The 18,127-nt window shown below is 40.3% G+C and overlaps 1 protein-coding gene across 1 annotated transcript in view; it reads left to right on the plus strand.

The window, feature by feature from the left end:
• Window positions 1–18,127, plus strand: part of LOC145438653 (protein mono-ADP-ribosyltransferase PARP14-like) — a 362,844-nt gene that overhangs the window by 228,161 nt on the left and 116,556 nt on the right. Inside the window, exons 2-8 of the mRNA XM_080316005.1 lie at window positions 13,968–14,173; window positions 14,243–14,341; window positions 14,596–14,737; window positions 15,050–15,119; window positions 15,255–15,336; window positions 15,776–16,238; window positions 17,542–17,690. Coding sequence (XP_080172131.1) covers window positions 14,017–14,173; window positions 14,243–14,341; window positions 14,596–14,737; window positions 15,050–15,119; window positions 15,255–15,336; window positions 15,776–16,238; window positions 17,542–17,690 — 1,162 coding nt within the window. The 5' untranslated portion in view covers window positions 13,968–14,016. The remainder of the gene's footprint in view (window positions 1–13,967; window positions 14,174–14,242; window positions 14,342–14,595; window positions 14,738–15,049; window positions 15,120–15,254; window positions 15,337–15,775; window positions 16,239–17,541; window positions 17,691–18,127) is intronic.

Consider the following 18,127-nt stretch of genomic DNA (forward strand, 5'->3'; position numbering starts at 1 on the left):
GTTCGACACCTCTGCTGTAAACCTTTAATCAACATTTTACCTGCTGCATTCGCGGACCAAGTCCTACCCTTACAGGTCAAGGAAAGTCTGGTAGTGTGTGCTCACACTTGACCAATGCGACTATAGATAGCATCAACAGCGCAACGTGTCTCTGGAGCCCTACACTGGTAACGGTAGTCGCGCGTGTGTCTTCGTAAATGTGTCAACTGCGTCTATTATCCACCAGAAACCATTGAATTCCCCACCGGTTGGGCACCACTGGTTTATAGAAAGCATAAACAGCGCAACTCGATTGCACTTCGAAACACAATCTCATTGCACATTGCCGCGGCGCCAGTTGAGCTCTCCCACTCTCGCTGCGCAGCCGCTCTTTTGCTCTTGAGCTACTCTCTCGTTTCGCCAGACAGCATTGTTCCGTCCCAATGCCAATCTCCATAACAATGAAAAATTCGAGGCTGATTGTGGGGGTTTCGGGGCCGCGAGCGGAATAAAATTTATATTTTCGTAATCGGTGCGGAGTCAGCTTTCAATTGATACCCGTTTTGCCAAATTTAATGCTTGGCAAGCCGGTCAAAAATGACCATCAAATTCCCTGTAGCCGAATGGAAATTGTGACAAATTGTCGACACCATATAGCAGTGGTTCTTCTTAACCTTGCCTCCAGCGCCCCCCAAGGGGCGCTGGCGATTTGAAAGGGGGCGGGAACTCTGAGGAGCGATATGGAGGGCGCTAGGCTCATGGGGGCGCTGAACAAAAATGGCTTCGCAGTAGAGATGATGATGTAGTAAGGAGTGGCTAATCTTTTCGACCAAAGGGCCACATTAGGTCACATACATTTGACGAAGCATTGCGCGGGCCACTAGCCGCGCGAAGCGCGAATTTATTTTCAAAGTTTATAGGTCAATAATGGTAATATTTGAGTACATTGCGAGTCTGCTGTATATCGCTGGGTTCAATTTGCAAGTACAGGACTATTCGGCGCCTGGACATATCGATATCGAAAGCTTCGGAAACATGCGTCACACATTTTGTGCGTATAGGTTTCATCGGCGACGGTCTTTCCGCGAGCGCAAACGCAAGGTCGCATGTTGGACGACATTTTTCTTCTTAATTGTCAATATAGTTAGATTCAATCTGGTACATTAGGCGTTTTTTCATTTCCAGGAGGGGGTAACAACATTTAAAACAAGAAATCGAGTGACAACATATTGCGCGAAGCCTGAAGATAATTTTTACTTGATATAATTTCTGCCGCAAAATATTCTACTTTATTGCAATGTACGAAGATCTACCGAAATGTGACTGGCCCATGGATCTACCAATGCCTCGGAACTGATATTTTAGTCATATAACATCCCAGATGCTGCGGCCAGACTAATCAAGTGCTTCGTTGGCCTTGCAAGTTCACAATCGGGGCAATCCATTTTTGATATTATTACTAATTTCGAAAATTATCTCGCAGGCCACTCAAAACCTTCTCGCGGGCAAGGGTTGGCCGCTCCTAATGTAGTAGAAGGGCCAATGTTCCCTCTAATTTTTGACCAGGCTGCGCACACTCACCAACTCATTGCGCATATCCTTGGACAACAGTAACGACTAAAAAAATGTCATCACTTCGATTTTTTTGTGTGCAACTTAGATTTTTTGTACGCAGAGGCCTTGTCAGCACTGCGCATTTGCGCATGTGCGCAGCTTAGAGGGAACATTGAGTAGGACATAATGAGTATTAAGAGCAAATTAACATTCCACAAAACATGTTAAATCTCGAAATTTTTGGTGGCGCTACGCGCCGACGTTTGCTACGAATCTTTTCATATGTAGTGGGTTATTATAATTCATATGAAATGGATTGCGGATTTTCCGTTAAAACACTACCGTCACGATTGCTAGGGTTATTTTAAACAAAAGGTTTCGAGCTCAGAGGATGCCCTAAATTATATCGGTGAATGAACACAAATTACACATCATGTTTTGATGACTCCCCCACGAAAAATACGCATAATTATAGAAAATAGAAATGGGCATTTCGGCGTCGGCCATTATCACGCCACGATGCACGGAGACATATCAAGTTCCGACCAATATGGGACTCCAAGAAGTGTGCCAAAAAGATTGTCTGCGAGAAAACCTTAGCCGAAGACGATTGCCCTTACATTGACCGTAAACTTCGATGTATATAAGTCTAATTGTCCATATGTGCTTAAATCGCCCGTGCGGAATTATGATGTCGTCACAATCTATCCTCCCACAGGACAAAGTACATCCATCAGAGAAATTATTTGCCAGTTGTTATGTTCTTGATCTTGTTTGAACAATAACTCATACGACAACGAGGTTGCAATATGAAATCAGTATATTATACAACAGAATAACGTAAGACAGGCGACACGATTTTTTAAAGGGTAACCGGAGGAACTACAGTAAACCTCCCCCCGTGACGCTTGTGGCAGCCCGGTGGGATTTCACCACAGCACTATGTGCCACAGGCGCCCGTAATAGAGCCCTTTGAGTCATAGGACTCAAAGCACCCAACAGGTTGCTTCTGTTTTACTTCCTTTTCTCTTGTTAAGGGTTCAAACAGTTGGCACAAGCACGCCAGACGCGATCCAACGTGCAGTTAAACGAAAGACCAGTAGACAACAGAACACAGGGTATAAATACAAAGCACGACACACGAGGAAATAATGATTGGCGGTAATTACTAACCCTAATAAGAAACAAACGATACCAACGTAAAACGCACGAACATAACACTCATCCCCTGTACGTTAGTAGTACAAGGTAGTTAACGTTGGCCGATAGAATGAGAAAATAAACTGAATTCACGACGTTCGAGCAGGACTAGTTGCAGGACGTTGTGCCTTATGTATGACCAATGGTAGCTCAACTTATGGTTGCCGAGGTTGAACAACTTCCTGTGTGGCTGTATTATTGCCGCTGAAATCAAGCGTGGTTGGAGTTAATTTTAATGCCTTCTCCAATACCCATGATCTGTTTTAACAATTTACACAACACGTCCCAGTATTTCCGTCACCACGCCAGCAACCCACTTTGATCGGCGTCGGTACCTGCGAGCGTAAACCGAGGAACCAATCTCGAAGTGAGTGACTGATTGTCCAGGCGTAACGGGTTTCGATTTATCGAAGGGCGAGCACAAACTTAACAAATTGCGCGGCTGCCTACCGTTTAAAATCTCAGCAGGCGTTTTCCAGTCTATGCCCGGGTGCGCTGCACATCGGCCCGAATGGAGGCGTGGGTTCAAATCCCACTTCTGACACCAATTGTTATGTTCTTGATCTTGTTTGAACAATAACTCATACGACGAGGTTGCAATACGAAATCAGTATATTATACAACGGAATAACTTAAGACAGGCGACACGATCCAGATTGCAGTTAAACGAAAGACCAGTAGACAACAGAACACAGGGTATAAATACAAAGCACGACACACGAGGAAATAATGATTGGCGGTAATTACTAATCCTAGACAAATAAGAAACAAACGACACCAACGTAAAACGCACGAACATACCACCAGTGAAGAAATACCAATTTTGAATCATGTGCTTATTAAAATTTAATAGAATAGTATATTCATATTGAAATGAACCCGAATATTTTCGGCTGACACTCGTCAGGGGTAATCGTCAGCAACTTATACGTTTATGCCTTTAAATATATTTTGACTATATAGCGGTCAAGAGGTAACAAACTAACAACATGTAATGAAGTAATTGTACCAACGGGCACGCCCGAATATGTTTACTAATTACGTGGCTTTCATTTTCCAAGATAACAGCTAATTCAGCGCTACTGGTAAATCTGATTACGTGGGCTGAAATGATAAAACATATACAATTACCACCTATTCATTCATGCATTATAGAAAATTTTGGCGCCTCGCGCGACCAGGCCACACAAACTTTGCTGACCATCGAAATCACGCGACCTCCGGCTCTTTGGGGCGAAGCCCCCAGAAGTTTGGTTCATCACGCTATGGGTGCCCAAGACAGTGGCGTAGCAGCCACTTGGCGGTTCTGGCTCTGCGCCAGGGGCGGCAGGCTCCAAGGGGGCGGCAAAATGAGGCTAACACAGTGTACACAGATGGCTAAAGTAGCGTAATTGGTAGTCCTATAGCTGGCGTCCCGTGAGCTAAAATTTAATCAAACTGGTCTTAAACGAAAGATAGTGTCACGCTAATTCCGAAAACACGAGTTAATATGTTAACATGACAATGGAACCATTCCGAAATAGCCATCAAGGGCGCGTGTTCCTAACAATGGTTGGTTAGTTAATGCAAAGCTACTGCATGTGACACCTTATTTATACTCGTGTCTGGAACTTCATCTGGCCATTGGTGTTTCAATTGAGGGCTGTGCGAGGAGCTTCTCAAAGCTCAAACTGATTAAGCCTTATTTACGTTCTACCATGAATGATGATCGGCTATCAGCTCTATCGATAGCAGTGGTTCTCAACCTTTTTGTCTTCGCGGACCACTTTTGGACCGCCACAGACCCCCGTGGACACCCTCAAGTTTTCGTTCAAAATTAGCTCAATTATCGTGCAACCGCCAACTGTCTCGTGCAAACATTGGTTTTAGGTTAGTAATAAACAGCCAGAAAATGAATTTTAACTAAAATAACATCACACTATACGTCGAAATTGGGTAGACTTTTAATATTTCGAAAGGAATTCTCCACCTGTATTTATTGTCTTGAAAATTCTCGTCTTTGATTGGATATGAACGAGTGCCGATAGTCCATTTCCACAAAGATATATTGGTGGCGAATGTAATATTAACGCGTAACGCTTCCGACGATAGCTTTTGGTGTGTGTTTGTAATGAACATATCATGTCCACGCAGCCTATATAGTCATTTCTATCCAGCATATCTCATCTTGAAGGTATTTAGTGGTTATATCACAGAAGAAAATGGACTTCGTGGCGGCGCGGTTTCAATTCCTTCATTGGGACAGATCAGGAAAAAAGTTCAGGAACTTCTATTTCAAACGAATGTTTACAAATTTGCTGCGATTGACAACTGCAAATCCAAATTGCTATCTTCAACATTTAATTTTTCAGAAACCTTACCAAAACATTTATAAACAGCAATATATGTTTGCATCGGCCTGCCATTAGTAAGTTGACAATAAAATGAGTTTGTACAGTCGGATATTTCATCTCAGACGACCATTTTAATGACGTGAGTCCTAAAGTTTTAGTAATTATGAAGCGAAGCGAAAACTGTCCCATGCTTTTCCTAATTAAAAAAAAAATGTAAATTAGGTTACTAATGACTTTACAATGACCAGAGGTTTCGTAGACCCACCAGGGGTCCGCGGATCCCCGGATGAGAACCACTGGTCTATAGAAAGAGACTACGTTCAAAATATTGAATTTGAGTATTTAATCGCTGATTTTTCATCGCCAAAGCCCGAAAAGTTAAGTTTTGAGACGGCTATTGATTTTCTATTTGCACAATACATTCGTTCGCTATTTCTTGTCCTTAATATTTTTGGCCTTATTAATGTTGAGACGGTGAGGCTGAGACGCGGCGCGGCGTATTACTTGTAATTATTTTTATTGACAAGATTGTTTGAACATGAATCTATATTGATATTAGCTGCGGTCTACTTAGGGGGCGGCATTTTAAGCGAAAGCCAGGGGCGGCAGCACATGCTGCTACGCCAGTGGCCCAAGACAGTCGTTTTTTAGGGGAAATGACGAAGTGCTGTTATATACGGTTACCATATTTTGGAATCGGTAAACGAGGAAACTTCAAAATTTTCAGACTTACAATATACGTGAGTAAAATTCGGAAAAAATGGATAATATACCACAAAATTGCGGTTGGTTGACTAGAAAAAGGGTCAACTTTCAGGCTCAACTTTCGAAATACAGTTTTACATCTAGATTTTACGTTCGCTGACTCAAAAAAGTGGTCACTTACGTTCGAACCACGATTTCCTGTTTAGCATCATCGAAACTATCCACCATCTTAGCAGTGTTGGGATGACTCGAGTCAAGTTTTTCGTATGACTTGACTTGACTCGAGTCACTTTGCAAAAATGACTTGACTTGACTTGACTCGGCGATTCAGAAATGTGGATTGACTCGTGACTCGGAGCAAAATTTACGAGTCAATTTCAAGTCATCTAGTAAACGGTGCCGATTAAATCTCTGCATCTTGTTGATGCTCGGCTTGTTCGCTATGCGCCGGTGTGACTTGTGAGAGCAACCAGTCATTCACTGATTGTACCTTTCACTGATCCTCCATTGTTACAACACAGATAAATTGACCAAAAACGAAATGATCACAGCTTACGTTTATGTAGTAGCTGTAGGTAGATGAATCTAATAGCAACGTACCTCTATTTGTTAGACGGCCCAGGGCTTACATCGCGAAGTGCCCACCTTAGCCAACCCTCTTGTATGATTTGAATCGAACGAATATAGTTTATGTGTTCACAATCTCACATATGTGTAAATCAGAGATGAGCGGATTTGAAATTTCTATGTCCTAATCCAATCCAAATCCGAACCTTCAAATCCAAATCCAAATCCTAATCCGTAAGTTTTTCATATTCAAGTCCATGTCCAATCCTAATCCGATTCCAACTGGAAATTCAGAAAAAATACTGTAATTTATGCAATGGAGGGATTCGAAAATTTTCTTTCACAACCAACGATTCACTTCATTCAAGATAACTCAGTAATCATAAGTACATTAATAACTGATCTGAATAAAGTTTGTCGCCATTCGCCACACGACATTTCAATCTCCCAGAAAATAAGTAAATCCAATCCAAATCCTAATCCGTTCTGAAAAAATGTCTAATCCAAATCCAATCCAAATCCGACAAAATTTCATAAATCCTGTTTTTTCAAAACCTAATCCTAATCCATGCTCATCTCTGGTGTAAATGGGTAGTGTATTGTACCATATCAATCTGTTTCAACTTCTCGGCCTTTCGTATTCGATCCCCTATTTTGGCTCACGTATTTTAGTGGCAGCTCTAAGTGTGTGTGAGCGATACAACTCCTTTTTGCACGAACATTTAACTTAATAATCGTTATTTGATTCAAGATATACGGCCAATCAATCTGTCTTTCACACATCTAGCAAAATGTAATGACTTTGAATCGTTATTCATACTTCGAAAATTCAATTTGACTTGAATTGTGACTTGACTCGTGACTTGACTTGACTTGACTCGACTTGACTCGAGTCACCGCCAAAAAACGAGTGACTTGACTCGAGTCAAGTCAAGTCACTCGATTTTTGGAGGTGACTCGAGTCAAGTCGAGTCAAGTCAAGTCGAGTCACGAGTCAAGTCACAATTCAAGTCAAGTAGTCTTTTCGAAGTATGGGGCATGATTTCGTCATTGCATTTTGCTAGCTGTCTGAAATACAGATTGAGTGGTAATTGATTTTGAATCGATGAACGAATATATAGTTGTACGGAAGAAGTCTCAGTTTATAGTTACCAGCCAAAATAGATAATAGAAAAAGGAATTGATAAGATGCAATACATTACCCATATACATGATACAATTCGAGCCTGCGCCAATGGTCGAGGATCGACTATATAAACTATATTCGAATGCAATTTCAATAAAATAAGAGGTTTTGTTAGGTAAGAACATAGAACAGAAATAGACATTTTGCTATGAATTACTTTACTTTACTAGTTAGCGATAACGTTAGCAGTAAGCTTCGATCAGTTCGTTGGAGGTCAATTTATTTGTGAGAGAGCAATGGAGGATCAGTAAAACGTACGATCATTGAATTATTGGTCGCTCTCACGGGTTACATCAGCGTTTCGCGAACAATCCGAACATATGCAAGATAAAGTGATTTTTATCGACAGCGATTACTTGATGACTTGAAATTGACTCGTGAATTTTGCTCCGAGTCACGAGTCAATCCACATTTTTTATACGCCGAGTCAAGTCAAGTCAAGTCATTTTAGCAAAGTGACTCGAGTCAAGTCAAGTCATACGAAAATGTGACTCGAGTCTGACTCGAGTCAAGTCATGACTCGAGTCATCCCAACACTGCATCTTAGCTCTAAAAGCTGTTAGGGAGAACGAATTGCCATAAAGGAGGACATTTAGGCGTCCTCGAAGGACATAAAAAAACAACAACCTTGAAGACAATATGGGGGCGAGAGGCGCTAGAGCTCGATAATTTCTGAAAGGGGGCGCTGGAGGAAAAAAGAAAGAACCACCGCCACGAGAGAACAGTATCTATACAGGGAAAGTCCCGAAAACTCCCATTTGCCTGCGTTCAGGTTCCGCCTTTGCAGCATATACGCCGGTAAATATTGGTAGAGTTTGCGATATTGTCTTATCATTCTGATACTATTTGCCATGACTGGTGTAATCGCTGTGGCGTGAGGTATGACTGATTAAAAGACAGCTTCGACGAGTGTGAAAGGCGGCGACAGTGGTGGATATACTCGTTGAGTTGAGGCAGGTTGTTGACACTATCAAGACCGCCGTAGGACTTGGGAAATTGAGATAATATTCACTCCCCGGATCGATGAAAAACTAACTGCTGCTTAACGGTCGGTTATTATTTGCAGCTAAGCAGGTGTCATACCAATAGCCTATGGGCAATAGGTCTGGCTGTACGACCATCGTCAACATCAATCAAGTACTACTAACGTAGCGATAAGATAGCGTAACGGCGCCCGGCTTGCTGATCTAGGTCGTGGGTTCGATCCCCGGCCTGGTCAGACCAAAGATCTGATTAGAGAAAGCGTTTCAAGGCTATTTCTGGTGGCGTGATAGATTAGTGGTATGATCCACGTCTGCATCAGCCATCAGCAATGGGCTGCGCCGTTGCTGGTGTGAGTGTTGGCTGTGCTTCAAGTCGGCAGATATAGAATTAAAATAAACATGAAGTTTAAATGACAAACACCATGAATAGCACACACATAAGGCTTTCTTGTCCAGCCGCATATGCACATCATTAGGTATTTTAAACAAAGGTCCTATTAAAAAAAGTTGTAAAATCATGCCATAATTGTGTAAATACTTTCCAAAAAACATGTAGCCTCTATGACAGTGGTTCTCAACCTTTTTGTCTTCGCGGACCCCTTTTCGACCGTCACGGACCCCGCGGACCCTCTCAAGTTTCCATTCAAAATTAGCTCACTTATGGTGCAATCGTCATGTGTTTCGTGCAAATATTAATTCCAGGCTAGTGATAAACAGCCACAAATTGACTTTTCTTTAAAATTACAGCACACTATCTGTAGAAATTGGGTCTACTTCTAATATTTCGAAGAGAATTTTCCAGCTGTATTTATTGTCTTGAAAATCCGCGTCTTCGATTTGATATGAACGAGTGCCGAAAATCCATTTCGGCAAAGATATATTGGTGGCGAATGTAATATTACCACGCAACGCTTCCGACGATAGCTTTTGTTGTGAATTTTTAATGAACATGTCACGTACAGCCTACTCATTTCTATCTAGCATCTCATATTTAAGTTATTTAATGCATGGTTATATCACAGAAATAATAGATTTCGTGGTGAGGTTCCAATTCCTTCATTGGGACAGATTAGGAAAAAATTAAGGAATTTCTGTTTCAAGCGACTGTTTACATAGTTTGCTGAGACTGACAACACCAAATTCAAAATGTTTTGCAAGCATTTCGAAGTCACCCTGTTTGATTTTGCTATTTCCAACATTTCATTTTTCCACAAACCCTAACAAAACATCTCTAACCAGCAATATGTTTGTACCAGCAGGCTATTGGCAATCTGACAATTAAAATGAGTTTGCAGAGTCGGATATTTCATCTCAGACGACCATTTGAATGATTTGAGTTTTAAAGTTTTAGCAATTACGAAGCGAAACTGGCTCATGCTTTTCCTAATAAAAAATTAATAAAAATTAGGTTGGTAATCATTTTACAAATTTAGAGCCTTCGCGGACCCCCTGAAAATGCTTCACGGACCCCCGGTTGAGAACCACTGCTCTATGAGCTGTATCAGCTGTCTGTATCAGCTGTATCACTCAAGTATCAGCTGTATCAGCTGGAATAAGTTGCCTTTGATCGAATGAAAAGAAAGACGTAACCCAACCGCAGTGAGATCTGCTTGTAGATAAGTAGGGTTGGAGGCGGGTTATGGTTAAAGCTTGGGTAAGGGTATCCCAAGATTAGAGTTAGGGTTAGGGGGGTTAGGGTCAAGGCTGGGGTTATAATATATCTCAGGATTAGGACGGTTGGAGGTTGTAACGTTGGGGTGGGGGACATGATACTCTCAACCCTGATATCTGTGACCCATCTAATCTTAGGATACGTCCCCCTAATACTTGGGTTACCATACGATTTGTCCTTCTTTTTTTAGGTTTTTGAAAATGTCCTCTTTTTTGAGAATTTAGATTAAATATAGGGCAAAATTTGACTGATATACAGTAAATCAGCACTGAAGTAACGCTCCGGCGGCTATTTCGGGAGCTGAGCCGAATGTTGACCTTTTTTTTGCCAATCGACCACGAAGTGGGAAAAATTTACCATATTTTCAAGATTTTCCACCGGTATGCTAAGTTCGAAAATTTTGAAAAAATGTCCTCCTTTCCCGATTCCAAATATGGGAATCCTACCTAATACTCCCAACCCAACCCTATAATCCTCCACCCTAATATCCTCCAACCCTAATCTTGGGATACCCTTACCCCAACATCTACCTTAACCAGAGGTGGTTAGTAACGAAGTACTTCTACTTTTTCAAAGTACTCAAGTAGTTTCCCTTGAATCCCTTCACTTCTGGTACTTACTCAAGTAGATCTGATTTTTGCTACTTCTACTTCATAATATTTTGTGATCCACTTACTTACTTTTTGCTATTTTCAGTAGAAGTAGTCCAATCCACCAATCAGGAAGATAGGCTGAGGAATTTCGGGGCTGTTTTCACGGAATCAACATTTAATTGTCATAAAAGTTGAGTAAAGCCCAGAATTTTTGACGCGCTTCGCACTCAGTGGATATGGAGTAACCATTATGATTTCACGAAAGTATCGGTGAATATAATTTAGGTAGTGGGTTGGCGTGGTTCCGTTCGCACCGGATTGTCGCCCTTCGCCCAAAAGAAATATTTCATCACAGTATTATATATGGCCGATCATAACGTTTGAAACTGATGTTTTGCAATCTAGCATTTACTTACGTATTGTAATCTTGCATTCCATGGCGTGTCCTAATCTGGAAAGGTGGACTCTGAGTTTTTTTTAAGTTTTAGAGCCGTTTTAGCATACCACTAATGAAACTTTCTGGACTAAAGACATGAAATACATTTTCCGCTTTTAGAGGTACCGGTAGTATTTATATTTCACCTTCAATTCGCTGCATCATGTACTTTGAGTTCTAATTAATATCAGTTCTTTTGTCTGGAGAACATACATGTTGAAGTATAAAAGCAAGTGTAGTAATGCCTTAAATTTCCGGAAATAAAGCTACACAATATGGCATTTTTACGGTCCACCATATCGCGTAAAGTGTTTATACCTTATCCTATACAACTTCTCCGTATTGTTTTCCGGCTGAACTACGGGCCTTATAATATGGGGAAGTGCGCCATACCATGATATTTTCAAAAACGTGCTGTTCGATTAAACAGAGGATTATTATCGCATTTCCATATCAATACTATCATTTTCATCCCATGATGCGGACAAATGCTTAAATTGCTTATGCTGTCGAAAATTGAATACCTCCTGGTATGCATCAATATGAATCAAGCTCGGCACCTTTCGCATAGCTCAATTTGCACCTTTTGACAATCCATGCGAACAAATTACGATCGTACTCACAACTACTTACTTACTTGAGTAGATTTTAAGACAGTCAATTCTACTTCTACTTCAAGTAGTTTTAAGTTGCTTATGAAAGAAGTACTTCTACTCGTACTTGAATAGGTTTTTTCGTCGCTACTTCTACTTGAGTAGCTTTCTTGACTACTTTGACCACCTCTGACCTTAACCCACCTCCAACCCTAATATCTCCCACCTGCAACCCTAATATCCTCCTCCCCAACCCTAATAGCCCTCTCCACGAACCCTTATATCCCTTTCCTCAACCCTAATATCCTCCAACCGTTATCTTGGGATACCATTACCCCCGACGTCCCAACCTTAATCCTAACCCACCTTCAATCCTCCCCCACCTGCAACCCTAATATCCCCAACCCTAATATCCTCCCAACGCTAATAACCCCACCTGCAACCCCAATATCCCCCTCCCCAACCCTGATGCAGCTGTGATACAGCTGATATAGCAGTGATACAGTTGATACCTGAGTGATACAGCTGTGATACAGCTGATACAGCTGTATATCCACAGGGCCATTACCACCTGATATAGCCGACGTATACGATATGAGATGGTTGGAACACTATAGTACGGTACGTTAAGATTTCGTCAAAGTAGTTATATTTACCCCATATTTTCAATGGGCCATGTTAATCCACTATGACGTCATAATTGAATATTCATGACGTCGTGACTTGAAAAAAGCAATAAAAAACTTGTTTTAAACATGTTTGTTTTAAATTGATTTTTGTTTTAAATGCTACCCTACACATCATGCACTCATGACATCTGACATGCATGTGTACGTACAGATAACGCGTATGTCTAATGTCTATCCATGAGTCGGTGTTATATGCCGCAAAAAAGATCAAGGACAATATATACAACGTCCCATTCTCTTCTGCGAGTCAGCTCTTAATAATACTAAGATGTGGTCGATGTATGAGTTTATTAATATGATTTTGTTAAGAATTTCGTAATTTCAAAACACTAAAAGATTGCGATACAATGAAGAGATAGCAAGGTGTCGAAACTAGTTGGAGTTGAAATCAAACACCCACCTGGGCTTAGCATATGTAAATAAGAAGCATGCAGACTGGATGGAGAGAAAATTAGGGATAAAATGAACGAATAGTGATGAAAATGGATAATGCATGTGTTGATAGACGAGGCTGATATGTCAAATCAAAGTCCGGTAAACTTGAGGACTGGCTAGTATTCGAAAGTCCTCGTTGGTACTCAAGTGGCCGACAAGTAGAAGTATAGCAATTGCCAAGTAATTGAAAGAGTAAGCATTACAAGCCTATTTTTGTATAAAAACTGAAACCTTGTAAAAGTGTAAGTAGTCTAAAATCGAAACCACTCGAGTAGTATAGTTCCTTTACGCAAAATCTACTTGAGTAGCTTTTCGGAAAAAGTAGAAACACTTCGTTACTGAGCACCTGCTAATAATATTTGAATTATAATCATAATCGCCATTTCTACTACAGATATACTGAAAAGAAGAGAGAATATATATGTGAATCAGGGTTGCAATATGACTCGACTCGAGTCACGATTTTCTGATGACTCGACCTGACTCGAGTCATTTTCTCAAAATACGGAAATGACTTGACTCGACTCGAGTCAATCTGTGTATTGACTCGACTTGGAATTGAGTCATTGCGCATGACTCGAACCAAGTCATATGACTCGAGGCTCAGACGGCCAAGACCGACATTTCATTGTAATTTCAAAGAATAGTGAAGTAACCACCCTATTGGGATTTCGTCTATTGGTACTGGTAATTGCAAATGCCACCAGAAACTTTTAAAAGTGAGGAAAATTAGTATTTTATAAATGCGAACCATTTGATATCATTAAACAGAGTTATAAAAAGTAGGTTTAACAAGACTTTAACTGGAAACTGGGCAGTCAGCACGATGACTTGGACTCGGACTCGAGTCATAATACCATGACGTGGACTCGACCCTCTGCTTGCTGACTTGGACTCGAACTTGACTCGGTGGTGAATTGAAAATGACTCGACTTCAATAAATACAAGACGATAAAAGTGAGATTGACTTGCAACTCGGAGATTTGTGACTTGGTTACAACCCTGATGTGAATATGTATCAGCCTTTTATGCATTCCCTCAGATGATATTTTGTGATAACTATGCCTTCGTTGCATTATAAATCATAAAATATGGATGGATGCGATGTCACAGTGGATGGGTTTCCCCCATCCATGAGTTCAATGAAGATCAAGATATTCGTTGGAAAAGTGATCGGCAATGGTATTATTGAGAAAGTCGAACGAAATCAACACGGGAAAGTAGTGATTACGTTCAATAATATTTCTGGTAAGCAGCAAAACAGTAACCTACCCACCGTGACCACCTGTTCAACGTGTCAAAAACTTGTATCCAAAGGTCTGCGAAAATTCTTCGAAGCTAACCTCAAAGATGTTCCGTTCGGCAATGAAAATTATACTTTGTCGTACGTTCCTCGTGAAATATGCAGTGATGGAGGTCTGTTGATGGATTTTTGTGGGTAAAAATAGCAGGGTTGATGTTTTGGTGACTCGACAGTAGCACGATGTTTTGGTGACTCGACTTGACTTGAGTCATTTTTTCAGACGCGATGACTTGATTCTAGTCAATTTGTGTATTGACTCGACTTGTACTCGATTCATTGGGCATGAAGCGAACCAAGTCATATGACTCGAGATTTCCTTGTCTGTTCATAAACGGTATGCTTCTTGAAATGTAGCTTATCTGCACAGGCGCTGAAAATCAGGTAAATCCCTACTCGAATGCACACAAGGACCAACAACAAGATGGTGATAAATGGAGAAAGAATTTGTATGTGCGTAATATCCCGAGTCATCTCAGCTCGTACCAGGCATTTCGTCATCATTTTCAAAGGTGATACCAAGAATAATGATTTTGCCCTCGTACCTTGAGTTTGAACCTGTGAAATGCAGTCTTTAACGTGTTTAGAGTCACATGGTTATCCTTGTATTTAGTTGAGAACAATTTCACTCAGCTTTTTATGAATGATCATAATTTGTTCGCCATTGTATAATTCTGCTTCTTTTTCTGAAAATGCACAGCTTTGCAATCTATAGGCCTACCATTGTGATTTTGCTAATAAGTATAGCCTACATTATACAGATGAATTTCCTTTCCCAAGCACATGAATAATTTATTGTTAGCTGGATTGTTTTGTCATTGTAGATATGGCGATCTTGAAGAATGCACATTAGTAGATACAAAGCAGTTTGGATTCTTGAAATACAATGACCATGTAAGTCAAATTATTGTTGTTTCACAATACTACCAGCAATCAGCATGACTTTACGCTCTGTGGAATGTTACAATGTATATTTCAAGATGTTTTTTGGTACCAAAATGAAGTAAATTCTGTCGATGTTTTCTTCAGGATGATGCATTGTGGGTCAAGAACCACTCACAAAAAGATAAAGGAAGTGCTGCCATGGTGATATTGTGGGCTAAAAATGAAGGTAATTCATACTTCTTGGGTATGTAATCCGCTCTTCGCCTCGAAAATATGCTGAAAGGAATCAAATTTGGTTAATTTATAGTGAAAAGATTGTATAAGATTGAAAGGTCGGCTGAAAAAACGCTGCACACCAAATTTGGTTAAATTCCAACCCGTAGAAGCGAAAATATTGGAGATAGAAAAGTTTTCTTCAATGTTTAAACAATGCATTAAAACCTTGACTCAAAGCCATGTTATAAAACTTCCTAATTCTGATAGCTTTACTTCTACACGTTGGAATTGAGTCAAATTTGGGGTGCTGCATTTTTTTTCGTCAACCCAACAAATTTTATCGAAAATTCATTAGAATTTGAAGAAAAAAGTTACTTCTGAACTACTCCATTGCGCATAATAGATATGACTTCTACACCTCACTTTCACATTGCATCCTTTCTCAACAGTACCTGAAACAGTAACTCCCGCTCTTGAGCGCAAAGCTGCCTGGCAGAACCCAAATCAAACGACAAGAACTTACCATACCGATCGCAGAGGGCCAAATTACAGAAGGAATGATCAACAGGAATACCAACCAGTTTCACCGCCTTATAATGCAGGACTTACAGGGGCTGTCAATGCCAGAGAGCAGTACGTTTTGGGACTGCAGGGTAGAGATAACAGCCCTTCAAAACAGCAAAATTTGCCTTCTCACGAGAAACGCACTGTACCAAACCCTAGTATACTGTTGCATGGATCAAATGCATCTACAGGGAATTCGAGTAGTAATACAAAGAATCCATCCGGGCAATCTTCTAATAGTAGAAAAGGGAGCTGCGCCTCAAGAAATATTGAAGATGAGAAGTCTTTGTATGAGGTCACTCATTTTTGGACGGATTTGAAGAAAATGCCCGTTGAAGGCGGTATGAAGTGAGTGAAAACAATATTATTTATCGACATCTTTTTCTGACATGCAGTGTTGTGAATAGCACCAAGCAGGGTTGTAATGACTCCGGTCATGACTCAACTCAAGTCGCAATTTGCCGGTGAGTAGCCTTGACTCGAGTCATTTTCATCGACTCGACTCGTGTTCGTGTATTGACAGGACCTAACAGTTCATATGACTCGAGACTTGGAAGCCCGAGACTGTCATTTCATTGTAACTTTGAATGATAGTAAAGGTCCAAATATTGGTATTTTGTCTATCAGTACTCGTAGGCCTTCGGTACATGAATATTATGGTCACAAACTGTTGAGAATGATGAAAATTAGCATATTGTGGATGCAAGGCAGTCATATCATAAAGCAGAGTTGTAAAAAGTAGGTCGAACATAACTTGAACTTGAAACTAACCAGCCCACACAATGACTTAGACTCGGACTCGATTGTTAACACTCAGGCTCGAAGTGCGCACCTCGAATTGGACAAGGACTTGACTCGAGTCAAATCGATTTTAGTAAGATTAACATGTGACTCGAAACCTTGTGACCCTCCATACGATGAAAATATCTTTACCATTGCTCATATAAGAGACAAAAATGTGAATTTCAATATCATTAGTCGAGTTAGTAATGTGAATTAGAATGTAAAATTCGAATTTGATGAAGCTAAGAAAAAGTCAAACCACGGTAGTCATTTGCGATCAGATATGGTCCTAACCTGGCCTATGCCCTTAATCTCTTTTGTCAGAAATGTGCAGTCGGGGTTGATTGCTTTCGTTCATGTAATTTGACCAACTGCTCCGGAAAGAATACTGCACTGTATTGACATTGTTGGATCTGGATTGTTGGATACACTGATGTAGGCATAGTTAGCTTGTAGGAATGAAATTGTAAGAATATGACTGCACAAACCTCAGAGTTCTAGATTTGCATATAATGTTACTATTTTTATAAAACCCCTTGAATCTTTATTCTAATTGCTTTACTGGTTTTACTTTGATGTCATTGACAGCAGATTAATGCCAACATAGTGTAGTGATCGAGATCTAGCAGCAACCCATTTTTTACTCTTATAACTTCGCTCCTACAGGTGGAATGGGGGCCAAATTCGACCTGCAACATTTTTAGCGAACCTGATAATTTTATTAACTAGCCAGTAAAATTTGAAGAAAAAGGTTATTATTGAACAACCATAGTGAGCGAACATATAATTGTCCTTTCCAGTCGTCAATTCTTACCTATTGTTCTATTTCACAACCCAATGCTTTAAATATTGCTGTTCACTATTTCAGATGTATCCTTGCTCAAAGATTCGACCCATCCACTCACGCTCAAGCTGTGAAGATGCATTTTGAGTCCAAAAAAAGGTCCGGCGGAGGTCCGGTCGAGAGTGTCATAAGAATGATCGATGGCCTCCTTATCACTTTTAAAAATGAGGACGGTATGTGTTTACTTACCAATGCTCAAGTTGCTGTTTATTAGCCTATTCGTCAAGTTTCATTACATACTAATATGTGAGAGTGGAAAATTTTGAAATCACCGTACAATATGGATTCTGAATAGTATATCCATATTGAAGTAATCCCGAATATTTTTGGTGACAATCGTCGGGGGTAATCGTCAGCAACTAGTAGAGAAGAGCTTCTTGGAGGAACAGAACCTTAATATGCAATTGAATAGTATATACATATTGAAATGAACCCGAATGTTTTCGGCTGACACTCGTCAGGGGTAATCGTCTGCAACTAGTAGAGAATTGGAAAGAACATTGTATATCAAGAATCGTATCACAAAATATGACATCACCAGCATGAAATTTCGAAAGAGAACTTTCAATGAACTATTTTTAGATGGTGCATGCACACAATTGAAGAATAT

Source organism: Botryllus schlosseri, chromosome 5, assembly GCF_051294905.1.
Source record: "Botryllus schlosseri isolate E-star chromosome 5, Bs_hap1, whole genome shotgun sequence".
Classification (NCBI taxonomy): domain Eukaryota; kingdom Metazoa; phylum Chordata; class Ascidiacea; order Stolidobranchia; family Styelidae; genus Botryllus; species Botryllus schlosseri.